The 19,497-nt window shown below is 38.7% G+C and overlaps 1 protein-coding gene across 4 annotated transcripts in view; it reads left to right on the top strand.

Annotated features, from left to right (window-relative positions):
- KIFAP3 (kinesin associated protein 3) overlaps positions 1-19,497 on the top strand; it is a 70,353-nt gene that overhangs the window by 20,210 nt on the left and 30,646 nt on the right. For 3 of the 4 annotated variants that reach the window (XM_071435788.1, XM_071435786.1, XM_071435789.1), the window contains exons 11-17: positions 7,720-7,820; positions 12,073-12,181; positions 13,245-13,357; positions 14,309-14,474; positions 14,672-14,800; positions 15,415-15,513; positions 16,299-16,384. In XM_071435788.1, the coding sequence (XP_071291889.1) occupies positions 7,720-7,820; positions 12,073-12,181; positions 13,245-13,357; positions 14,309-14,474; positions 14,672-14,800; positions 15,415-15,513; positions 16,299-16,384 (803 nt within the window). The remainder of the gene's footprint in view (positions 1-7,719; positions 7,821-12,072; positions 12,182-13,244; positions 13,358-14,308; positions 14,475-14,671; positions 14,801-15,414; positions 15,514-16,298; positions 16,385-19,497) is intronic. The other variant, XM_071435787.1, reaches the window with a different exon arrangement.

A 19,497-nucleotide genomic window follows, 5' to 3' on the forward strand; every position in this document is an offset into this window, starting at 1 on the left:
CAGATGTAAGGGAGAAGGTTACACTCTGCTTTCTTTCCTTCAAGGTTCAGATGTAAGGGAGAAGGTTACACTCTGTTTTCCTTCAAGGTTCAGATGTAAGGGAGAAGGTTACACTCTGCTTTCCTTTAAGATGTGGAAGCATCTTAACTCACAAGTTTGTTCTTTACTTAAGAGTTTCTCAAATGCTTGTTGCAGTCCAAGAAATCAACTGTAGATTCCTCATATCTGCAGTTGCTGAGGTGAGAAATGCTTTGTCAGTTGTTAATATTCTCTTCAAACCCTTTTAAATGGGTGCTTGAAGAATATGGAATTCAATTTTTGCTATCTGGAAGACTCAAAACTCAACCAATATTTAACTCCCCTTTTTGGGCTTTGTAGATTTGAACCTCAGGTTTGTACTTCAGCATCTTCAAGACAGGTAAAACCAGTTTCCATTTCAGAGTGGTGAATCATCCCTTTCTCAAGGCAAGAGAACCCATCCTGCATTGCTTTGTTCCTCCTCCAAGCAGGAGCATGTTGGAATCCAGCTGCACCATCCTTTCAGAGGAGCACAGGAAGCCTCCACCTATTTCCCTCTGAATGCCAAACTAGATTAGAAGGGTGTCTTTAGATCCAAAAAGTCTCAATATTTTCTAGTAATTTTAATCAGAGCAGTTGATGAAATCAACTGAATTAATGAAATCATAGTGCAGATGTGGCAAACATTATGCATGTCCTGTACACTTCCATTTAATCTACATAATATGGTGGAGACTTCTAGAAGATTTTTGCTTAGAATTTTTTCCACTTACTTTGGAAGTGTGTGTTTACTCTAGTTTGAATCAGACTGAGAACCTGTTCTGATTTCTGGTTTTTGGTAATAACAACAGTCCTTAACTCTTTTTCTATTTCTTGCTTTCTTTCTTGGTCATAGCCTAACCCAAACCATAATATTCTGTGGAGAAAAGAGAAGCAGTTTTATCTTCTTCTTTCAGGGATAATCCTATTGCCTCTTGATTTCTCTCTAATCTGAATTTTAGTTGATTTCTTTCTGCTTTTTTGAGGTCTATGGGATATACCTCAACTAATCAGCTTCCAGTTTCTGTGTGAAGTCATGAGTTCAAGTATGATTGGTTATAGCCCATCCTAAGGACAAAAAATGGGGTATGTTTTGCCTCAGAAAAGGACACCCCTAATTAGAGCAGTGTGTTAATTACCAGCCTTTCTGAGTGGCAGTCCTACACTGAGGTGCTTCCTGAATATTTTTCAGTCTGTCTTAGAAATAGAGCCTGAGGTTCCAGACATGCAGCTTTGTTTTTTCTTGTGCTGCAACATTAAATAACTCAAATTAGTCCGTTTTTAGTCCTCTAGGATTCATCACTAAAGTTCTTTTTTTGTGTCCTAGGAAAAAAAATGTAACCAGGTTTCAGATGTGGCATGTACTGAGTTCTTTGTGAGAAAGGGAAAAAAATCCCAAAAAACTAAATCCCAAACCCAACCATGGCAACATTGAGATTTTAAATTAGACTTATGGTATGAAGCCAGTTTTAAATAACATAAAGGGGGCACAGGAGGGGTTATTAGTATGTAATTACTATCATAATGTTTTATTTACAATGTCTAGTCTCCTTGAGTCTGAGCAGATTTGAAAATTCTTTCAGTTTCTCTTGATAAAATAAACTGATATAGCCAATCTGATTTATATTTACATATGTAAATCAAACCAATATGTGTCTAGAGCACACATGGACTAACTCAGTCCAACTGTTTCAGAGCTGGTTGTGAGGAATGAGATGGGATAGAGGTAAGTGGAGGTACCTTTCTATCAGTTTTTTCCTAAAATCACTGCTAATTATGATACATTTGAATAAACTCTTGATTAATCTGTTTTCTGATATTAGGGTGAGACAGATACAGATCTGATATTCAGTTTGTGGCATTTCTAATAATCTAGATTTCTTGCTTGCCTAATCCTGCAGCAGATCATGTTAGGGTGTTAGAGTTTGAAACTGAAATAAAGACTCACTCTGCTATTTTAACAGGTATTTATCCTCATTTGTCTTCTGGTTTTGATTTAGTGTTGTTAATGTTTTGCACATGGGTGGGATAGGGCATATTTCATATCTAATGTGGAGACATTGATTAATCCATTAGAAGTGATGGCTGCTTGATTACTGATAGTGTTATATTGGAATAATTTAGTCCATAATTTATATTCTCCTCTTTACTTTAGCATTAGAAAGCTGAATGCTGCTCTTGAGACTGGCAATTCAGTTTTACAGCTTTAGGGTTTCTCTTTTGTCATGGAGCTAATGGAAGATTTTTTATTTTAAGCTCACAAAGTCAACCAAAATGTAGGACTTGATCTTGTGATCAAGAAATGATATTTTTTTTCTTTAGCCTCTGCTACTAATACTATTTAGATCTTGAACCATAATAAGAACTAAACATGGAATTCAGGCATTGGTCCCCAGAACTGGCACATGGCTTCTTATTAATGTTCAAAGGCTAAAAATCTGAAGCCATTTTGAACTCAGAACCCATCATGTATTTATTTCCCTCTCTAATTTGCAGAAAACTAGTTGTGAAAACAGCCCCAGGGACCTGATATTTTTCCATCCCATCTGCTCCAGCTGAACTACAGCTGCAAAAAAAAAAAAAAAATCTTAAGTATTGTTTCTATAAACTGTTGAGTGTATTTTATAACACAATAATTCCCACAAAATCAGTAACTGCAGTTAATGACTGGTTTGTTAAGGCATTAACTGCACTCAGCTGGGAATGACCAATTTCTCAGGAATGGCTGTATAAGAACTAAAGCTAATTCAGTTACACTTTCAAATAATTGTTTGCTTAATTAATGGTAGATTCTTGTGGAAATCCTATCAAAGTGCTCATGACCCCCACATTTAATATCCAATGAGTTCATTATGATTCATGTTTTATTATAAATACCAGAAGAATCCATAATGACTAGGCCATTATTTTCCAGGGCTGCCCTTACTGCTTTAGGCCATTTGGCTATTCCACCTTCAGTCATAAAAAGCTTGATGCTCAAAACTTACCAGCTTTTGTAGGCCACAATTTTCTGGCACCTCACCAAAACTTTGGTGATTTTTATGAACACATTTGGCAGAGTTCTGTTTTTTGGGGGTTTTTTTTTCTCTTGCTTTTTCCAGTTAGGGCAATAATTGATCCTTACTCTACCCAGCCATAAGGAAATCTTCCTTGCAATGTCTCCTTTTTCACGTGTGGCCTTCAGCAGTGGTCAAAAATAGCAGAAAAGTTATCACTTGGTGCTTTGGAAAGCTGCTTTCCAGCCAGCTGCTGGGCAGGGTTTGACATTTTTACAGCCAATCTTTATGCAATGCTTGACTCAGGGTTAATTAATTAGCATTCAGATGAGTAGAAAAATAATTAGAAAAAAGGAGCTTGGTACTGATATATTCAAGTAATAGTCAGCAGCTGCCAGTTGATATTTTTGGAAATGAAGTACCAATGTAAAAGGATGAGAATTGGCTTGGTAGGTTTTTCAGAGTCTGTCATTCTTCCCCTTGTGTGTAACCTTCAGCCTGCAGGTGATGCTTGAGTTTAAAATGCAGGTGATGTTAGAGTTTAAAATGCAGGTGATGTTTGAGTTTAAAATGCAGGTGATGCTTGAGTTTAAAATGCAGGTGATGCTTGAGTTTAAAATGCAGGTGATGCTTGAGTTTAAAATGCAGGTGATGCTTGAGTTTAAAATGCAGGTGATGCTTGAGTTTAAAACGCAGGTGATGTTAGAGTTTAAAACGCGGGTGATGTTTGAGTTTAAAACGCGGGTGATGCTTGAGTTTAAAATGCAGGTGATGTTCGAGTTTAAAATGCAGGTGATGCTTGAGTTTAAAATGCAGGTGATGTTTGAGTTTAAAATGCAGGTGATGCTTGAGTTTAAAACGCGGGTGATGTTCGAGTTTAAAACGCAGGTGATGCTTGAGTTTAAAACGCGGGTGATGTTAGAGTTTAAAACGCGGGTGATGTTAGGGTTTAAAATGCGGGTGATGTTAGAGTTTAAAACGCAGGTGATGTTCGAGTTTAAAACGCAGGTGATGTTCGAGTTTAAAACGCAGGTGATGTTCGAGTTTAAAACGCAGGTGATGCTTGAGTTTAAAACGCAGGTGATGCTTGAGTTTAAAATGCAGGTGATGTTAGAGTTTAAAATGCGGGTGATGTTAGAGTTTAAAACGCGGGTGATGTTCGAGTTTAAAATGCAGGTGATGCTTGAGTTTAAAATGCAGGTGATGTTCGAGTTTAAAACGCAGGTGATGTTAGAGTTTAAAACGCAGGTGATGCTTGAGTTTAAAATGCAGGTGATGTTCGAGTTTAAAATGCAGGTGATGTTAGAGTTTAAAACGCAGGTGATGTTAGAGTTTAAAACGCAGGTGATGTTAGAGTTTAAAACGCAGGTGATGCTTGAGTTTAAAATGCAGGTGATGTTCGAGTTTAAAATGCAGGTGATGCTTGAGTTTAAAATGCAGGTGATGCTTGAGTTTAAAATGCAGGTGATGCTTGAGTTTAAAATGCAGGTGATGCTCGAGTTTAAAATGCAGGTGATGCTCGAGTTTAAAATGCAGGTGATGCTCGAGTTTAAAATGCAGGTGATGTTAGAGTTTAAAATGCAGGTGATGCTTGAGTTTAAAATGCAGGTGATGCTTGAGTTTAAAATGCAGGTGATGCTTGAGTTTAAAATGCAGGTGATGCTTGAGTTTAAAATGCAGGTGATGCTTGAGTTTAAAATGCAGGTGATGTTAGAGTTTAAAATGCAGGTGATGTTAGAGTTTAAATGCAGGTGATGCTTGAGTTTAAATGCTTCAGCTGCTGTGTCTGTCCCCTCCCTATCTTCAACCAACTCCTTGTCCCTGGTCTCCAGTCAGCTTCCCTGCAGGCTGTGTGCTTCCAAGTGAGCATGAGATGAACAGTTGTGTTAAATCATGTGCTTAGGAACAACCACCTCCTCTTGATTTTCCTGCAGTGTTTTACTCTCTGGATCAGGAATTGTCCCTGAATTTTGTGTGAGAACTTAGAAAATCACAAGATTTTGCTTTTCCTTCCTATGTGCATCCATAGGGAAAGTAGAACAGTGAAACTTGCAGACATCAGCCTGAAATCTCTTCCTTTCTGGGAAATTGAAATGAAATGAAACTTAAAACACATACACCATTAAATACTTCAAAGATGGGTTAATGGCAGACTGTTTGCCTTCAGCTTTTGTTCTGTAGTTTACTTTTATCCACAAGTTTGTAGAGTTCACTTGTTTTACTCACAATTGAAAAGTACTTCCTTGCTGAGGCTGTGCAATGGTTGTTTGTGACTTAAATGTTTGAAACCCTTCTCTGTTCCCCCTGTTGACAATAGGATAGGGCAATCCAGGGAAAATTGGTCAGGTAACTGCACAGCAAGGAGGAACTGAAATTCAGTTCTTCTCTTGGAAGCTAGAACTGTCTTTGCCTTTTGTGTGTCATGAAATCTACTTTGTGGAATGCATTTTTGGAGAATTATTTAAGTTCTGGTCATTAGAAAGCAACTCTTTAGGACTTTGTTCAAATTAAATAAGTTTATTTGGATTCCACATATTCTTCACACTTTAGGTTGAGTATCTGGGTATTTTTGATTATTTTTGGCAGTTTTGAAATTGAGGTAGTGCTGTCATTTAGCACTGACAGCCAAGGTGGTGTTCAGGCATCAGCAAGTTTATTGTGACCAGCTAGACCTTTGAAAAAAAAGGGGTTAGAAAATCCTGCAGAGTTTCCTCTAAGAAAAAAAACAGAAGGTCTTTACTGTTATATCAGCCTGTTATGATTGAAAATAAGCCACTAATATTGCCAAATACCAGGGAGCTGCTGAGCTTACCAAATATAAAACTGTACCTTCACTGATGCTTTATGTTAGCACAAATGAAACTTGCAAAAATGAGGAAGAAAAAACCCACAAAGGACAGAGGTTAAACAGTAACATTTAGTATCATTCTTGTTAATGGTCTGGCAGTTCATGTGTGCTGAAGGTCTGGTCAAACTTCATTCCAGTTCTTCTTGTTGGTGTTTTGGGGAGCTTTTCTCTCTTTTATACTGGCTTACCTTTTATTTCACACACAGTTCCCTGCATTACCCAGCTAAGTGTAATTGTCAATTGAGTCTTAAAAGTCCTAAATACAGTCTTGGAGTGTTAAGAGCATTGTAAACAGATTTTTTCTTTAGACCTGTGAAATTTGGAGGAATAATTTCTTCTGTAAACTTCTAAATTTGTATAGAAGAAACCTTGACCTGTATGTATGGGAAGTTTTTTCTCATGAAATTACTGTTTTCCAGTGTTCTGCAGGTGAATAGGTAGGTAATGTGACCAGTCACAGGAGAAGCACTAAAGAGAACACACACTTCATTTTGTTTGCTGCTACCTTCTGTGCTTTTATTTTCATAATGATCAGAGTAGCTTTCACATTTGGGCATTATCCTTCCTCCCACATTACATGTATGGAAGATTGTGGTATCAGTTATGTTTTTTCAAACAGGTAAGACTCTAAAAAGCTTTGAAATGTCAGCTCTGATTTTAGATTTAACATGGCTAAGAATGCTTCACTCACTGGTATGGCAGCTGCCAGAGGCCTTTCATGGGTCTCTTTGGATAATTCAGTTTTGAAAAGCACTCATTCTCAGGATAAAGGCATGATATCCTTGCTGCTCAAAGGAAATTCCAACTCCCACTGATGTATGCAGAAGGGAAATTTTGCTGATTGAGGTCTTTGTGCTTTGCCAAGTTGTTACACAGATATTTTCTGACTTAGCTTCAATAGAAGTGGGAGGCAGGGTATTGCTGATGAGTTGTGTAAGAACTGTGAATGAATCTGGAGTTGGTGACCTTATTACATCCTGGTTTAACTAATGTACACATTGAGATGCAGGGTTTATCCCATATATAGCCAATATCCTGGTAGTGCAGGGCTGGAGGAGAACTTGAGAATGCTCAGTGGGTTTCAGCAGTGAGTCAGAAGCAAATTTGTCTGTGTTGTTCTTAAACATTTGTATGTTTGTGTAAGATGATTTTATAGAACCTTTCAGTTAAATACTTCATACCCCACTCACAGTAACTGCTCCAGTTTTCCCTAGGAATCTTTCTCTTTAGTAAATATCACTGTGAACATACTCTGATGTAGTTTTTGGTATGTATGAAACACAAAAGCCACCAATGGGATTATATTGTTATTTAGGAGAGTAAAACAACCAGTATTTGCTTGAAAGGCAGTGGATTCCTTCACTCTTAGTGGTAGTTCTTATTTTTCTCTCTACCACCTCTTAGTGGTAGTTCTTATTTTTCTCTCTGCCACTGGTGCATTCTTTATTAATTTCAATAGGAATATCCACAGCTAAATCTTAATTTTCTAGCTGGAAACTGATTAAGCCTTTCTCTGCATGGCCAGTCATTATTAAGCATTCCTTTCACAAAATAAGTACCTTGTAAAGTGGAGTTAAGGAAGTGTTTTGAGGTGCTGGGAAGAGGAAGGAGTATTTACCATAGCCCTGGTTCCCTCTAATATGCACTAATATGTGGTTCATTTGGCTAGGCCAGGCCAGGACCCTTTCATTAAGGTGTCATTTCTGATTTAAATTTTCCCTCTATTAGTTAGGATTGTTCTGCTTTTTATTTTCCTCTTTTGAGTATTAAACAACAGCTAAAAATTCTCAGAGTAATAATTTTTTTTTCTCCTTCTAGGAAACGAAAATAACAAAAAAGTCGCGATTTGCATTCTGTATCACATCAGCATGGACGATTGCTTTAAATCCATGTTTGCATACACAGACTGTATCCCTCAGGTACGTGATGAGCCCAGCAAATCCCTCTTCCCTCGTGCTCCAAGTGCCTCCCTCGCTCATGGCAGAGCTCGCACTGACACCCGCAGGTGACAACGGGAACAGCCACGGAGCTGCTTGGCACCGAGGCACCTCCTCCTCAGGCAGGGAATGTTCTCTGGGATTTCACGGTGCCCTGCAAAGGCAGAGGTGGCCGAGCTCTGTCACTGTTGCTGACACTTGAGCTGCACTAATGAACTCCTGAAATTACAGGTGACCCGAAGGATTCCTACAGAAGATTGGGAATGCTTCAGAGAGATTAAAGCTTGTGCAGAGCAGCTCCTTAGGGAATGTAGTGGAAAGTATTTCCTTTACAGTTTTAGAAGGCATTCTTGCCTGATCCCATTGGGTATCAAAATGTCAGTGTCTCCAGTATTGCAGGATATGAACTGGAAACCAGCCAAGGAGGGTTACATTCCTACATGACAATTCCTTTTCCAACTGCAGGCATGTACAGCAAGGGAGACTTGATGGCTGTGGAAGGCTCTTCACTTCTTTCAGCCTGCATTTTGTTACTTAACTCATTGACTCAAGCAGACACAATATCATGGGGCTTGGGGGTTTGTGGGTATGTTTGGTTTTTTGTGTGCACGTGTTTTGTTTCTTGTTGGTTTTAGTTTGTTCTTTTTCTCAAGTACCAAGTCCTCTCTTACTGACCTTTTTCTCAGCCCTGGTGAAGCTGGAGTTGAGAAAGCCTGTGTTGCCCAAGTGTAAAAGCTCTTTGGTAGCTTTTTCAGAATTGCACCATGGTATCTTCTTTCCTGCCAAATCGGTTTTTAACATCAAACACTTCCAGAATGGAAAGTTGTCATAGAAAAGTTATCAAAATGTTTCTGCTCATTACCTTATGGCAAAATCAGTGAAGTTTTTCCACATGCAAGATGATTTTGGGTAATAGAGAGGGGAGAACTGGTGGGAATAACTAATATATGTTACAAAGTGGTCTTGTAAACATCCTGCTGTCTTTTCAACTACAAGAAGGAATTACTTTTTAAGGCATTTGTGTGATGTAAGGCACCTGTTTTGTTCTGGCAGTTACCAGCCAAACTCAAACTGCTGCACTGGTGTCTTAGGACTTGCTTGTGCTGTGCTTTCAGGGGATCTTGGTGTGACTCCTGCACCCCCAGTCCTTGCAGAGCTGTCTCCAAATTCTGCTGCCTTCACTGGGCTTTAGTGAAGTAAACAACCAAGGTGGAAAGTATAACTGTGGCTATTGATGCTTCACAGGTCACATCTGCACACTGTTCAAAAAGAAGCTGAGCAACCAGAGCTTAAATTTTACTAATGAATGTTCAAAATTAGCATGGTTACCAAGGAAGACAGGTAGCAGAAAGCATTAGGAAGTGGGTAAGGCATCAGGAAAAGAAAATGACTGGTTTAAATGGACTCACTGCTATCTAATTCTACCAGAGAAACCCAAAATCTCCTTTCAGTGTTCTATGTTCCAGTGTTGTCTCTTCAGAATGCTATACGCCCTCGTGTGGGTTTGTCTCTTTGAGGAAAGGTGTTCATTAACAAATACTAATTAATGTTTAGCAGTATAGCAAGTGCTTGGAGAAAGCAGCCCCTGTGTGATTGTGGCTGCCTGAAGGGCTTGCCCAGGGCTGGCTCGTGGATTGCAGGAGTTAGTGAGTGCTACTCCAGTAACAGTTAAAAGTGAGTATTAACAGTTCATTCTTGTTTAGACCTCAGCAATGCGTGTTTTGTTTAAATAGGTGCAAATGCCATCCAGATGCTTATAAAAGCCTTTATTGGTAATAACCTGGCCAATCAAAGGGCATGGTTAGGCAGTGATGTCATGGTGATATTTAATATTTTACCGCAGAGCGGTGTGCAAGGTTCTCCAAAGCTGCCCACATGTTTTCCACCACGCTTGTCCTGTTTGGGCCCTCTTTGATCTCTAAGCTTCTTTTCAGCTTAATGCTGGTAAACGTCGTCTCTTGACAGCCCCCTTTGCTCCTGTCCGCCATTATCTGCTGAAGTTCAGAAAGCAGAGCATCACTTCAAACAGCAGAGTCGGGAGTAACCGCTCAGGAGAGATTCCTGAGGCATGCAGTTCTGGCATAATCATTCAAAGATGTTGGAGCTGGCCTTGGGGAGGGGGTTGGACAGAGGTGTATGTGAACACAGAGCTGTGGGGGTTGGCCTCTGGTCACTGGTAAATAAGTGAAGGCAGGTGCCAGAGAGTCTAGACACAGTGATTTCAGTGCTGGTCTGTGGTATCTGATACTCAATATGGGACTTGTCTGATTGAACACTACTGCCTCTTCATTGCACATGCTGCAGCCTTTTTACTGCCTTCCTGTTAAATCAGTAAAAGATGACAATGGACATAGTAAAAGCAGAACAAATTTAATTTTAATATTTCCTATTTGGCAGCAATTACTCTTCCTTTTGAAGTGGCACAAGAAGCAATCAAATTAAATGAAGACATAATGGGAAACATGGAACTCGTATGAAACTATTATTTTAAAATTTGAACGGCTTTAATTGAAACTGGATATATTCTTTCTTTTATAGAGAAGTAGTTCAGTAATTAACAGTGTAATCCCATCTTGTTAAACATTTAATTTCCACAGATTTTGTATTGTGTAAGTAATGAGAATGCTTCCCTTCAAATTATTTGAAGGGTTTTAAAAATCTGTTTTTAAAGGTTTTGTAACAGAAGAGTTGCAGGGGGTGATTTTTGAATGCTCGTGTTCTACTTGTTAAATGGCAATTTTCTTCTCTGTTAATTCCCTCTTATGTGACTGTCAGGCTTAAGGATTTAATAAACCAGGGATTTTATAAGTTCTTAAAACAACCTAGAGAAATCTGATTCTACCTTTTTAAGAAAAGGAGGAAGAAATCAATGATAGCTTTTAAATGAGTACATGAAAATCTCAGGAAAGTCATAAATAGCCATGTTGTAATGTAGTTTTTATTTTGGGGGTTTTTGGTTCTCTTTGGAATGAGAGCCTGATATCTGCTAATAGGTAAACATACAGAATGGCTGGAGTAAAATAATTTGGAGAGAATTCCTGCAATCCTATTGTTTCTTTTTATTTTCTCCTGTTTAAATGGATTCTTCACCTACTTTCTCTAGCTTTTAATGCATCACAAACTTGTCTTTCCACCAGGGGGCAAGCACACAAATATTTAATGATTAGTTAATCATGAAATTTAATGATTTGTTGCTTTCTTGTCCTCCCATCCCTTTCTGAGCTGAAGTTTTTGTACCTCATGTCCTGCTTATCTTTAGGCTTAGTTGTTTCTTCTTCCAGTAATCTCAGTCTTGTCATCACACTGCTTTGCATTAGAATCTAACCATGTCTGGTGAACTGAGTGGGTTTTAGCAGCAAACAGGGTGATGTCCCCCAGCCCTGAAGTTGTGCAGGGTTTGTCTGCCAGGATTGGAACCAGAGGGAAAAGAAATGGGTTTATTTCAGTCATGTTCATATATTCCAAATGCCATTTCAATGTTGCTGTTGAACCAAATGAGCCAGGATAGGCAGCCTGTGATGTAATGGACAGTGCAGGGCCAGGTGTGTGAAATGATGGCAGTCCATGGGGTAGCAGCCTTGGCAATTCCCTGGCATTTGCTGAACAGTTTGAACAGGATTGTAGGTGATTGTCTACTTACATGAATGTTACAGAAGAATGGGATTACTGCTGAGCAGTCTGTGGGATGTGGCAGTTCAGCTCTAGCTGAACACTGGCAGCTGTAAAGAGAAAGAACAGTGCTGCAGACCCAGCTAAAATTACCTATTGATGGAGTAACTCACAGCAGAATAGTAGTAGAATTATTTTGCACTTAAATACCTGTTTAGAGTCATAATTTTATTAAGCTAATAGGTATTAATCTGACTTTCTGTGGAATTAAGTTGTGGGGTTGTTTTTTTCCCATATTAAATTCACCTAAGCTTTCAAAACAAATTTATCCATTCACAAATACTAAAAACCAGTCAAACAAAAATTTCAGTGGTAGCAATAAAATGTAACTAAGCCAAGTTAATTTAAGGTGATGAGTGATTGCCATTTTTGGCACTTTAAAGGATTGTTATCCCTAAATAATGGAACTCTACATGTCATGCCCCTGACCTGTGTAACTTTCACTGTTCTTGCAGAAATGCTGAATACTGATTTTTAAAAAAGGTACTGCAGTTGATATCATAACACTGCTTTTCTAATGTTTTTGAAAGATTAATGACCCAAGTGTGCTTGTGTTTCTTGGCAGCTAATGAAGATGCTTTTTGAATGTCCTGATGAGAGAGTTGACCTGGAACTTATTTCTTTCTGTATTAACCTTGCTGCCAACAAAAGAAATGTGCAGCTTATCTGTGAAGGTAACTGGACTGAGGTTTTGCTGGGGGCTTTAGAGATGACAACACTTTGTATCTTCTCCTTTATTATACTAACATAAGTAAATTATGTATATTTGAGTTAGTTATAAATGTATGGATGTGTTTTTCAAAAATAAAATGCATGTGTTTGGGTAATGATTGCAGACAAATGGCCACATCCTCCTCACAGTTTGCTCTTGGTGGCAGAAATGGCATTTGAAGGAGATGCCCACAGTTCTGAAAAACAAGCTGATAACATTGCTATGGGAAACTATGGCTGTATGGAGACATCAGGATTTCATTCTGCCTGATGCCTAAAATCCATCTTTGACTGGTGTTTCACCTGCCAGTATCAAATGAATAGCAGAGATGTCTTTCAATTGCATCTTTCCATTATTTTTTTTAAGATAATTGAGCTTCTTTTGGGTTCTAATATTTTGATTCATGGTCTAGATAGTTCTGATGTTGTTTCAGTAATTCTGGACTGCTTTTAAAGTTTCATTATTTTCATACTAGCACTTTTAAATGAAACAATATTACTCAGTAGCTCCAACTTTCACTTGTGCTCAACATTTTCCCAAAAACTGCTGCAGTCACTTTCTGGCCTTCAAAGGGGACAATTGCTGTCAGGAGATTCTGTGAAATTCCACTTTTCAATTCTGTACACAGCTCTGTAGAAGGGGGAGCAGGGAGATCCAATTTTATATTGAAGGTGAAACTCAAGCTAGCAGCACCTTTTAGGTAGGCAAGGGTAAACATAATGGTAACACTGGCATTTGTTCTATGTGGTCAAGTACTTCAGATCTGTTCCCATGCATTGACCTTTGGTAAATAAACTTCTAAAACCCTAACAACATATTTATCCCATGGAATGGGGAGAGCAGTCTCTGTGCCTGGACTAACTGCTGTGCACTTTTTCTTTCTAAACTTTTACAGCTTAAAGCATTTGTTTGTGTGCATGTTGATTTTTGATCAGCCAGTACTTCCCTGGTTTTTCTTCTTGGTTTTTTTTTTTTTCCTTTTCTTTTTAATTTGGAGACTTTTCTAAGTGTTTGTTTCTTTTCAGGAAATGGTTTGAAAATGCTCATGAAGAGGGCTTTGAAGTTTAAGGATCCATTGTTAATGAAGATGATCAGAAATATTTCACAGCATGATGGGCCAACCAAAAGCCAGTTTATTGTAAGTATTGGGTCTTACCTGATGTGATCTCTGGTTTTTATCCTTCTGGAAAGGTCTGGCTCTGGAGAGCTGCCGTGGTTTGTTTTGTAGGGTGTCCAGTTTAAGTTTCCTTGTCTGTCCTGGGGTGATTTATGTTTTGTTTTATAAGGCTATCTCAGCTGCTAGATCAGAGTTTGGATCCCCCACTAAGGGGAAAACAGGCCTTAAGCCTTATCCAGTAAGTTTCAAAACAAACACACAAACCCAAGCAAACAAACAAAAATGCCCCAGCTGCTGGGGTGAACATCATAACAATTAAGTTATCCTAAATTTCTGCTTTTGGACCTAGAGAGAAAAATCTGCTGTTTTTTTTTTCTGCCACTGTATTAAGTGTGTCTTATTTGTGGGTATTTTAAATATTTAATATTTAAATATTGATCCTGTAAAGCCACCCTGTCAAAAGAAAGGAGGAAAACACAACATTCTAATCATGGAGATTTTAAACATACTCTTAAAATGTGAATCAAATATCAAATTGTCTTAAAGCAGTATAAAATAAGTAGAAGCCATTATTCCCCTGTTCCTGTCCTCAGAAATTAGTTATATATTATATTATAGTTAGTTATTAAAATTTTTAGGTAAAGAACTCCATTACTACCACAGGATGGTTTTCTCTCTCTTCTTTTCCTTTTTTTCTAAGAGCTTTTTGAAACTCTGTGCTGTAGTAACTACTTTTGGAACAGTGAAACAAAGATCCACATTCCTTGAAAGTGAAAGGATGTAGAGGACGAGTGCTGAAATGTTTTCTTGGATTATTCATCAACTGGAATTGAAACTGCCTTATTAGTCCTTATTTCAGGAGCAAAGTCTCTTTAGTTTTCTTTTGAGAACTAGCTTTAGTTTGGCTGAGATGGGAGTTCTTCAGAAACCCAGATTATTCATTTGTAATGCTTGTTGCTGTATTTTCTTCAGGAATATGTTGGTGATTTAGCAGCTCAAATATCAAATTCAGAAGAAGAAGAATTTGTGATTGAATGCCTGGGAACACTTGCAAATTTGACCTTACCAGAGCTGGACTGGGAACTTGTGCTGAAGGAATACAAACTGGTTCCATATCTCAAGGATAAGTTAAAACCAGGTCTGTACAATGTTGGGTTGGGCTTCCAAAGCAGAGTCTCACTAAGATTATTTAGAGTGCTCAGAGTAGAGTCCATTTACCTTTATAATTTGTGGTTGTTTAGGAAAACATAACACTGAAGAATAGAATCATGACAGCAGATGGGATTAAGAATTCCTGAGAGAGGTAATACTTCCTACTTCTGCCTTGTGCCTTAGCAGGTTCTGCTGAGGATGACCTTGTTTTGGAAGTGGTGATCATGATTGGCACCGTGTCCATGGATGACTCCTGTGCTGCTCTGCTGGCTAAATCTGGGATCATCCCTGCCCTCATCGAGCTGCTGAATGGTAAATTGGCCAGTGTGACAGCAGGAGCTGTCATTAGCATTGCTGTTCCCTTGCAAGGCAGGCCTTGGTGTTGGTGTGAGGAAGGAGCAGCAGTTCCTCTGTTAGTGACAGATTCTGAGTGGTCGTTCCATAGATTGGGGTTTTCCCACACCTTCACAACTCTTTTGTTGCAGACATCTTTCATAAAAAATCCTTTCTTAGGATTTTTCCTTGTGAGAAGCTGCAGTTTCAGCAACCCAAAGTAAACAATGGTTATCTGCTGCTGTGGAATGCAACAGGTAGACCTGGGATTGGTCTCCTGTGGATGTTGGGATTTCCTGACCACTCATGGCAGAGCTGGCTCTTGCTCTGAGACACAGATCTTTGTTATTCATTCTTTTCTATTCTTAGCTTAGCTAGCTTCTGAAGAAACCTTTTCCTTTCTATTTCTTTTTAGTGTAGTCTTAATGTAACATATATCATAAAATAATAAATCAAGCCTTCTGATCAGAGAGTCAACATTCTCATCTCTTCTTCATCCTGAAAACCCTTGTGACCATGGTCACACTCTTTAACCATCAAAAACTTCTATTTGTGAGATTTGAAATTGTGCTGGATTTTTCTTCTCCTTGCAGCTCAGCAGGAAGATGATGAGTTTGTGTGCCAGATCATCTATGTATTTTATCAGATGGTGTTCCACCAAGCCACCAGAGATGTCATCATCAAGGAAACACGTATCTTTTTACAGATTAACCATCTAGAATTGCAGCACTTAATTTGCCACTGCTGGTGTTTGACTTCTGTTTCTCTTGCAGTAACCTCATGATCTCAGAGGTTTCTTTGTGAATGTTTATTTCAGCTGAAGAAAAAACCCAAGCAGCCTAAGCATGGAAAGGGACTGTAAGATTAATAGTAAAGGTTAAAGCTTAGTTTGCTTTGAAGCAGGGAGGGGAGTAGGAGGGGATCACTGATCCAGCTGACTCATTAGTTGCTATCCAATCTGATTTACTGTCTGAATTTGTTTTGCAAATCATAATGAAATTCACAGTTCATAGAAGAACATATGTAGAGCATAAACAAACTTTTTGTATTGCACCATTATACAAATATGTTGCATGGTCTGAAATTTTGTGGGCCTTAACTGAATGTTGAATTTTATTGAAGCATTCAGAATGGGTTGAACGAGCCCTGGGAGGGATAGCAAATCAGTGATTACATTGCTAGCAATACAAAGAACCCTTCTTCATGTTCTTTTTGCCTTTAGTCTCTGTGGAATATCTGAGAAGCCATTTGGGTGGTTGTTCTTTGTGTTCTGGATGGACTCCTAGGTTGCTAGCTTTAAAAAATTAAAGATAAGAAGTTGCATCTCTTGCTAATTCTGGAACGATAAAGCACCAACATTTGAAAAATGCTTTCTTGCTGCATGAGATGAAAAATTCCTGCAAATTAGTGAAATTTGAAGAACCTAGGGTTGTGGGAGGGGGGAAAAATGTTTTTCTCCTTAACAGTTGCTGTGCAGAAGCTCCAGCATACCTCATAGACCTAATGCACGATAAAAACGCTGAGATCCGCAAGGTCTGTGACAACACTCTGGATATCATAGCGGTAGGTCTGCCTTCCTTCATCCCTCCAGAGCCTCTTTGCACAAGGCAGTGCTAAAAGACCTGAATATATTGCAAATTGGAAGTATTTTTCTTGTGCAACATTCTAATCATATGGATAAAAGATGAATTTTCAGGGCACAATGATAATCATTAGGCTGTACATCAAGAAGTGTGTGTGTACTTTGAAAATTCATACAAGTTAACGTTACACTTTTTAAAAGTGCTTTTAGACTTTTATAAATTAATCACATTACATAAGTGTGCCAAGCTTTCATTATTTCTTAGTTCTCCAAACAAATGGCTCTTGTTACCCAGCAGATTTATTCAGCTTCTCTGCATTGCCTGGTGCCAATATTTGTTTCAAAAAGAAAATGTGGCAGCAATCCTGATGCTGGCTGTTCCCTGCTGAGGGAACAGACACTGTAATATTGTCTTCACCTTTTGGATAGGTTTCCTTTAGCTACATAACTTAGTTTGTCCAGCTATCCATGGATCACAGTCAGCTTTTGGAACAGTTGTATTGTGCTGCTAAATTGGAAAAAAGAAAGAATACTGAATTATCAAGTGCTGTTGAGGATTGTAGTGACTCTGCATCCTATTGGGTGTAGAGTAGTTGTCATGAAAATTAAATTTTATAGTCAAAAACAATTTAACTGAGTCAAGAGTTAGTAAGTCAGCAGTACCTGTGACTTTTTCAGTCATCTATATTGTTCCTTTTTCAGTTTAATTACATGTATTGCAGCTTGTTCTCTGAAAAGTTCAATATAGTTGAACTTTTAGTTAGAACAGTGTAAGCCTAACTTACACTGCAAAATACTATATATAGTCTAGTTTGGCTTCTTCTGTTATACTCATTAATAAAGTCTTCTAATTTAATAGTGAAATAACATTTTCTGAACTGGAATTCTTTTTAGCTGGCTCTGTCTTTTCTTCATGGAGGTATGGAATGAAAATTTGCTCCAGAGGCAGAGTTGCTGTTGATTCTCATTAAGGATTAGATTTAAACTCAGATGAATTTGCACTTAGTACTTATTTATGATGGGCACCATGTTCAGTTTAACACAATTAGCTATTTCTAGGGATATCTCCAATGGGAACAGTGGAAGGACTTTTTTTCTCTTCTGGGTGAGGCTGCACAATCTGAGTGCATCCAACACTTGTTTTACCTTGAGGCCAGTGCAATTTCCAAGTGACTCACATGTTGATTTGTTCCTATGGGGAAGCTTTACAGTGAAGTGTGTTGTAATATTATTAAGCAAAATTTATAGAATCTAGAAGAATAAACATACAAAAACACAACTTCATATTCAGTATTACCATCTGAATAACATGTACTTGGCTTTTTTCCCTTCCTATGAACATGAAATCTTTATGCTCACCGTGAGTCAGTGAGGAGTGCTAAGATAATGGACAGGAAAGGCTCCTCAGCTTGCAAAAAGCACTGGACAGGGCTTTCAGGAAGGAAAAAACCTTCCTTCTTTCTTGAGGAAGAATAAAGGGAAGAAGTGATGTGGTACTCTGGTTATTGGGGGTGGAGGAGGAGATACCAAACACATACTGAGAGCAGCTTGAATAGTGTGGTAAATGATATTTTTCTTTTCTTGTGGAGCAATGCCACACTTAGAATGGTGTGAGCTGGTGAGTTAGGAGAGTTCCTTTTCCAAGAAGGTTTTCTGGCTTTGTTATCTGGGTGTTGGGGCTATAAGCTGCATAAACACCATGCCCCTGAGGGGAACAGGAAGCATAATGTGCTCTCTTTTCTGGAAGACAAAACTATTAATTAATTGATTGCTTTCTCAATCATGTTGGAATCTGGTTGCACTTGTGTCTCTCAGTACAGAAAAATCACAAGTAAAAAAGGCAATGTATTCTAAATAGTGGTGATAGGAATTGTAAGAGAGTAAGTTATCAGAAGCTCAGATGTGGGTAGGTGTTAAAGGAATGTTACAGCAGGCTGTAAACACAGAGGTGTTTGGTTGGAGGGCAGTTTTACACCAGCAGTGCCTGCTGAGGTGACTGAACAGTCTCCAAGAGTGGTGGAACTTCTTATCTGTGCTAAATCCACAACAAGCAAACCTTCACTTCTCAGTCTTGTTGCACACATGCTGACAGGAATAGGTCCTCTGATGGAAATCAGAAATAAATGTTGGGGAGTAGATTTGAAAATAATTTCTACTCAGGGAGACAAATGCTTCTTTCACTCATCAATGAGCTGTATATGCTGTGATTGAAATAGCACTGGAGAAAATCACATGGCTTATAAGCCTTAGGGGAGAAATGCTTTCTGTAGTAAAGTAATTGTCACAGAAATGATGGAAACGGTACACTAGTGATGATTTGTTTAATGTAGCTTGGCTGGACACTGCCACTGATGAACTGAAACAGATGTGCTGCTTTAGCACTGTATATATATACTGGGCAGTCTCAGCTTTGCACTGGGAGAAGCAAGGTACCCCTTTTGTCAGAAAAAGTCTGAGCTGATGATTTAAGGGTGCTTCAGTGTCAGTCATGTGCTGAGCTTTGCAGCAAGCAGCCAGTTCAGTGTTCTTGTACCCCTGAAGTGGGGCAGCTCTCAGGGCTTAGCTGAAAGCCTGGAATCAGCAGCTGGCATAGGAGTCTCAAGCAAATTAATTTCCCTTTTCCCCTGCTTCAGAAGCCTGGAGAACTGCAACTCCAAGCTTGTGGAAAGAGATGTCAGCTTACCTGAGATGGTTTTATTCTGTTCACTTTAGACAACATTATCAAGAGCCAAGGGAGCTACTAATCTCTCAGGTTTCTTATTATTTTTCTGCTCCTAGCTGAGTTTTATTGCAGTCAAACTATTTTCCTCATTTATTCAAAGGATACTTAATTAACCATCATCAGCTCCTAGGACTCTCTAGTCTGACCCTCTCCCTTTCCCCTGATTTTCCTCTTGGGTGCCTTTGCAGCTTTGAATCCAGACCTGCTGTACCATCTTGTGTCTCTTATGATCAAGAGTGGATCACAGCACTTCCTGCAGCAGTAAAACATCTTTTAGATAGTTACAGCGTTGTCTATGGGATTTAGGAAGGGCCTCATGCCTAAGGTGATTTTCCAGCTCTCATTCTTTGCCCTGGGTATTTGTAATAAATG

Source organism: Agelaius tricolor, unplaced genomic scaffold, assembly GCF_023055355.1.
Source record: "Agelaius tricolor isolate 1412-34295 unplaced genomic scaffold, bAgeTri1.0.p SCAF_11, whole genome shotgun sequence".
In the NCBI taxonomy this organism is placed as follows: domain Eukaryota; kingdom Metazoa; phylum Chordata; class Aves; order Passeriformes; family Icteridae; genus Agelaius; species Agelaius tricolor.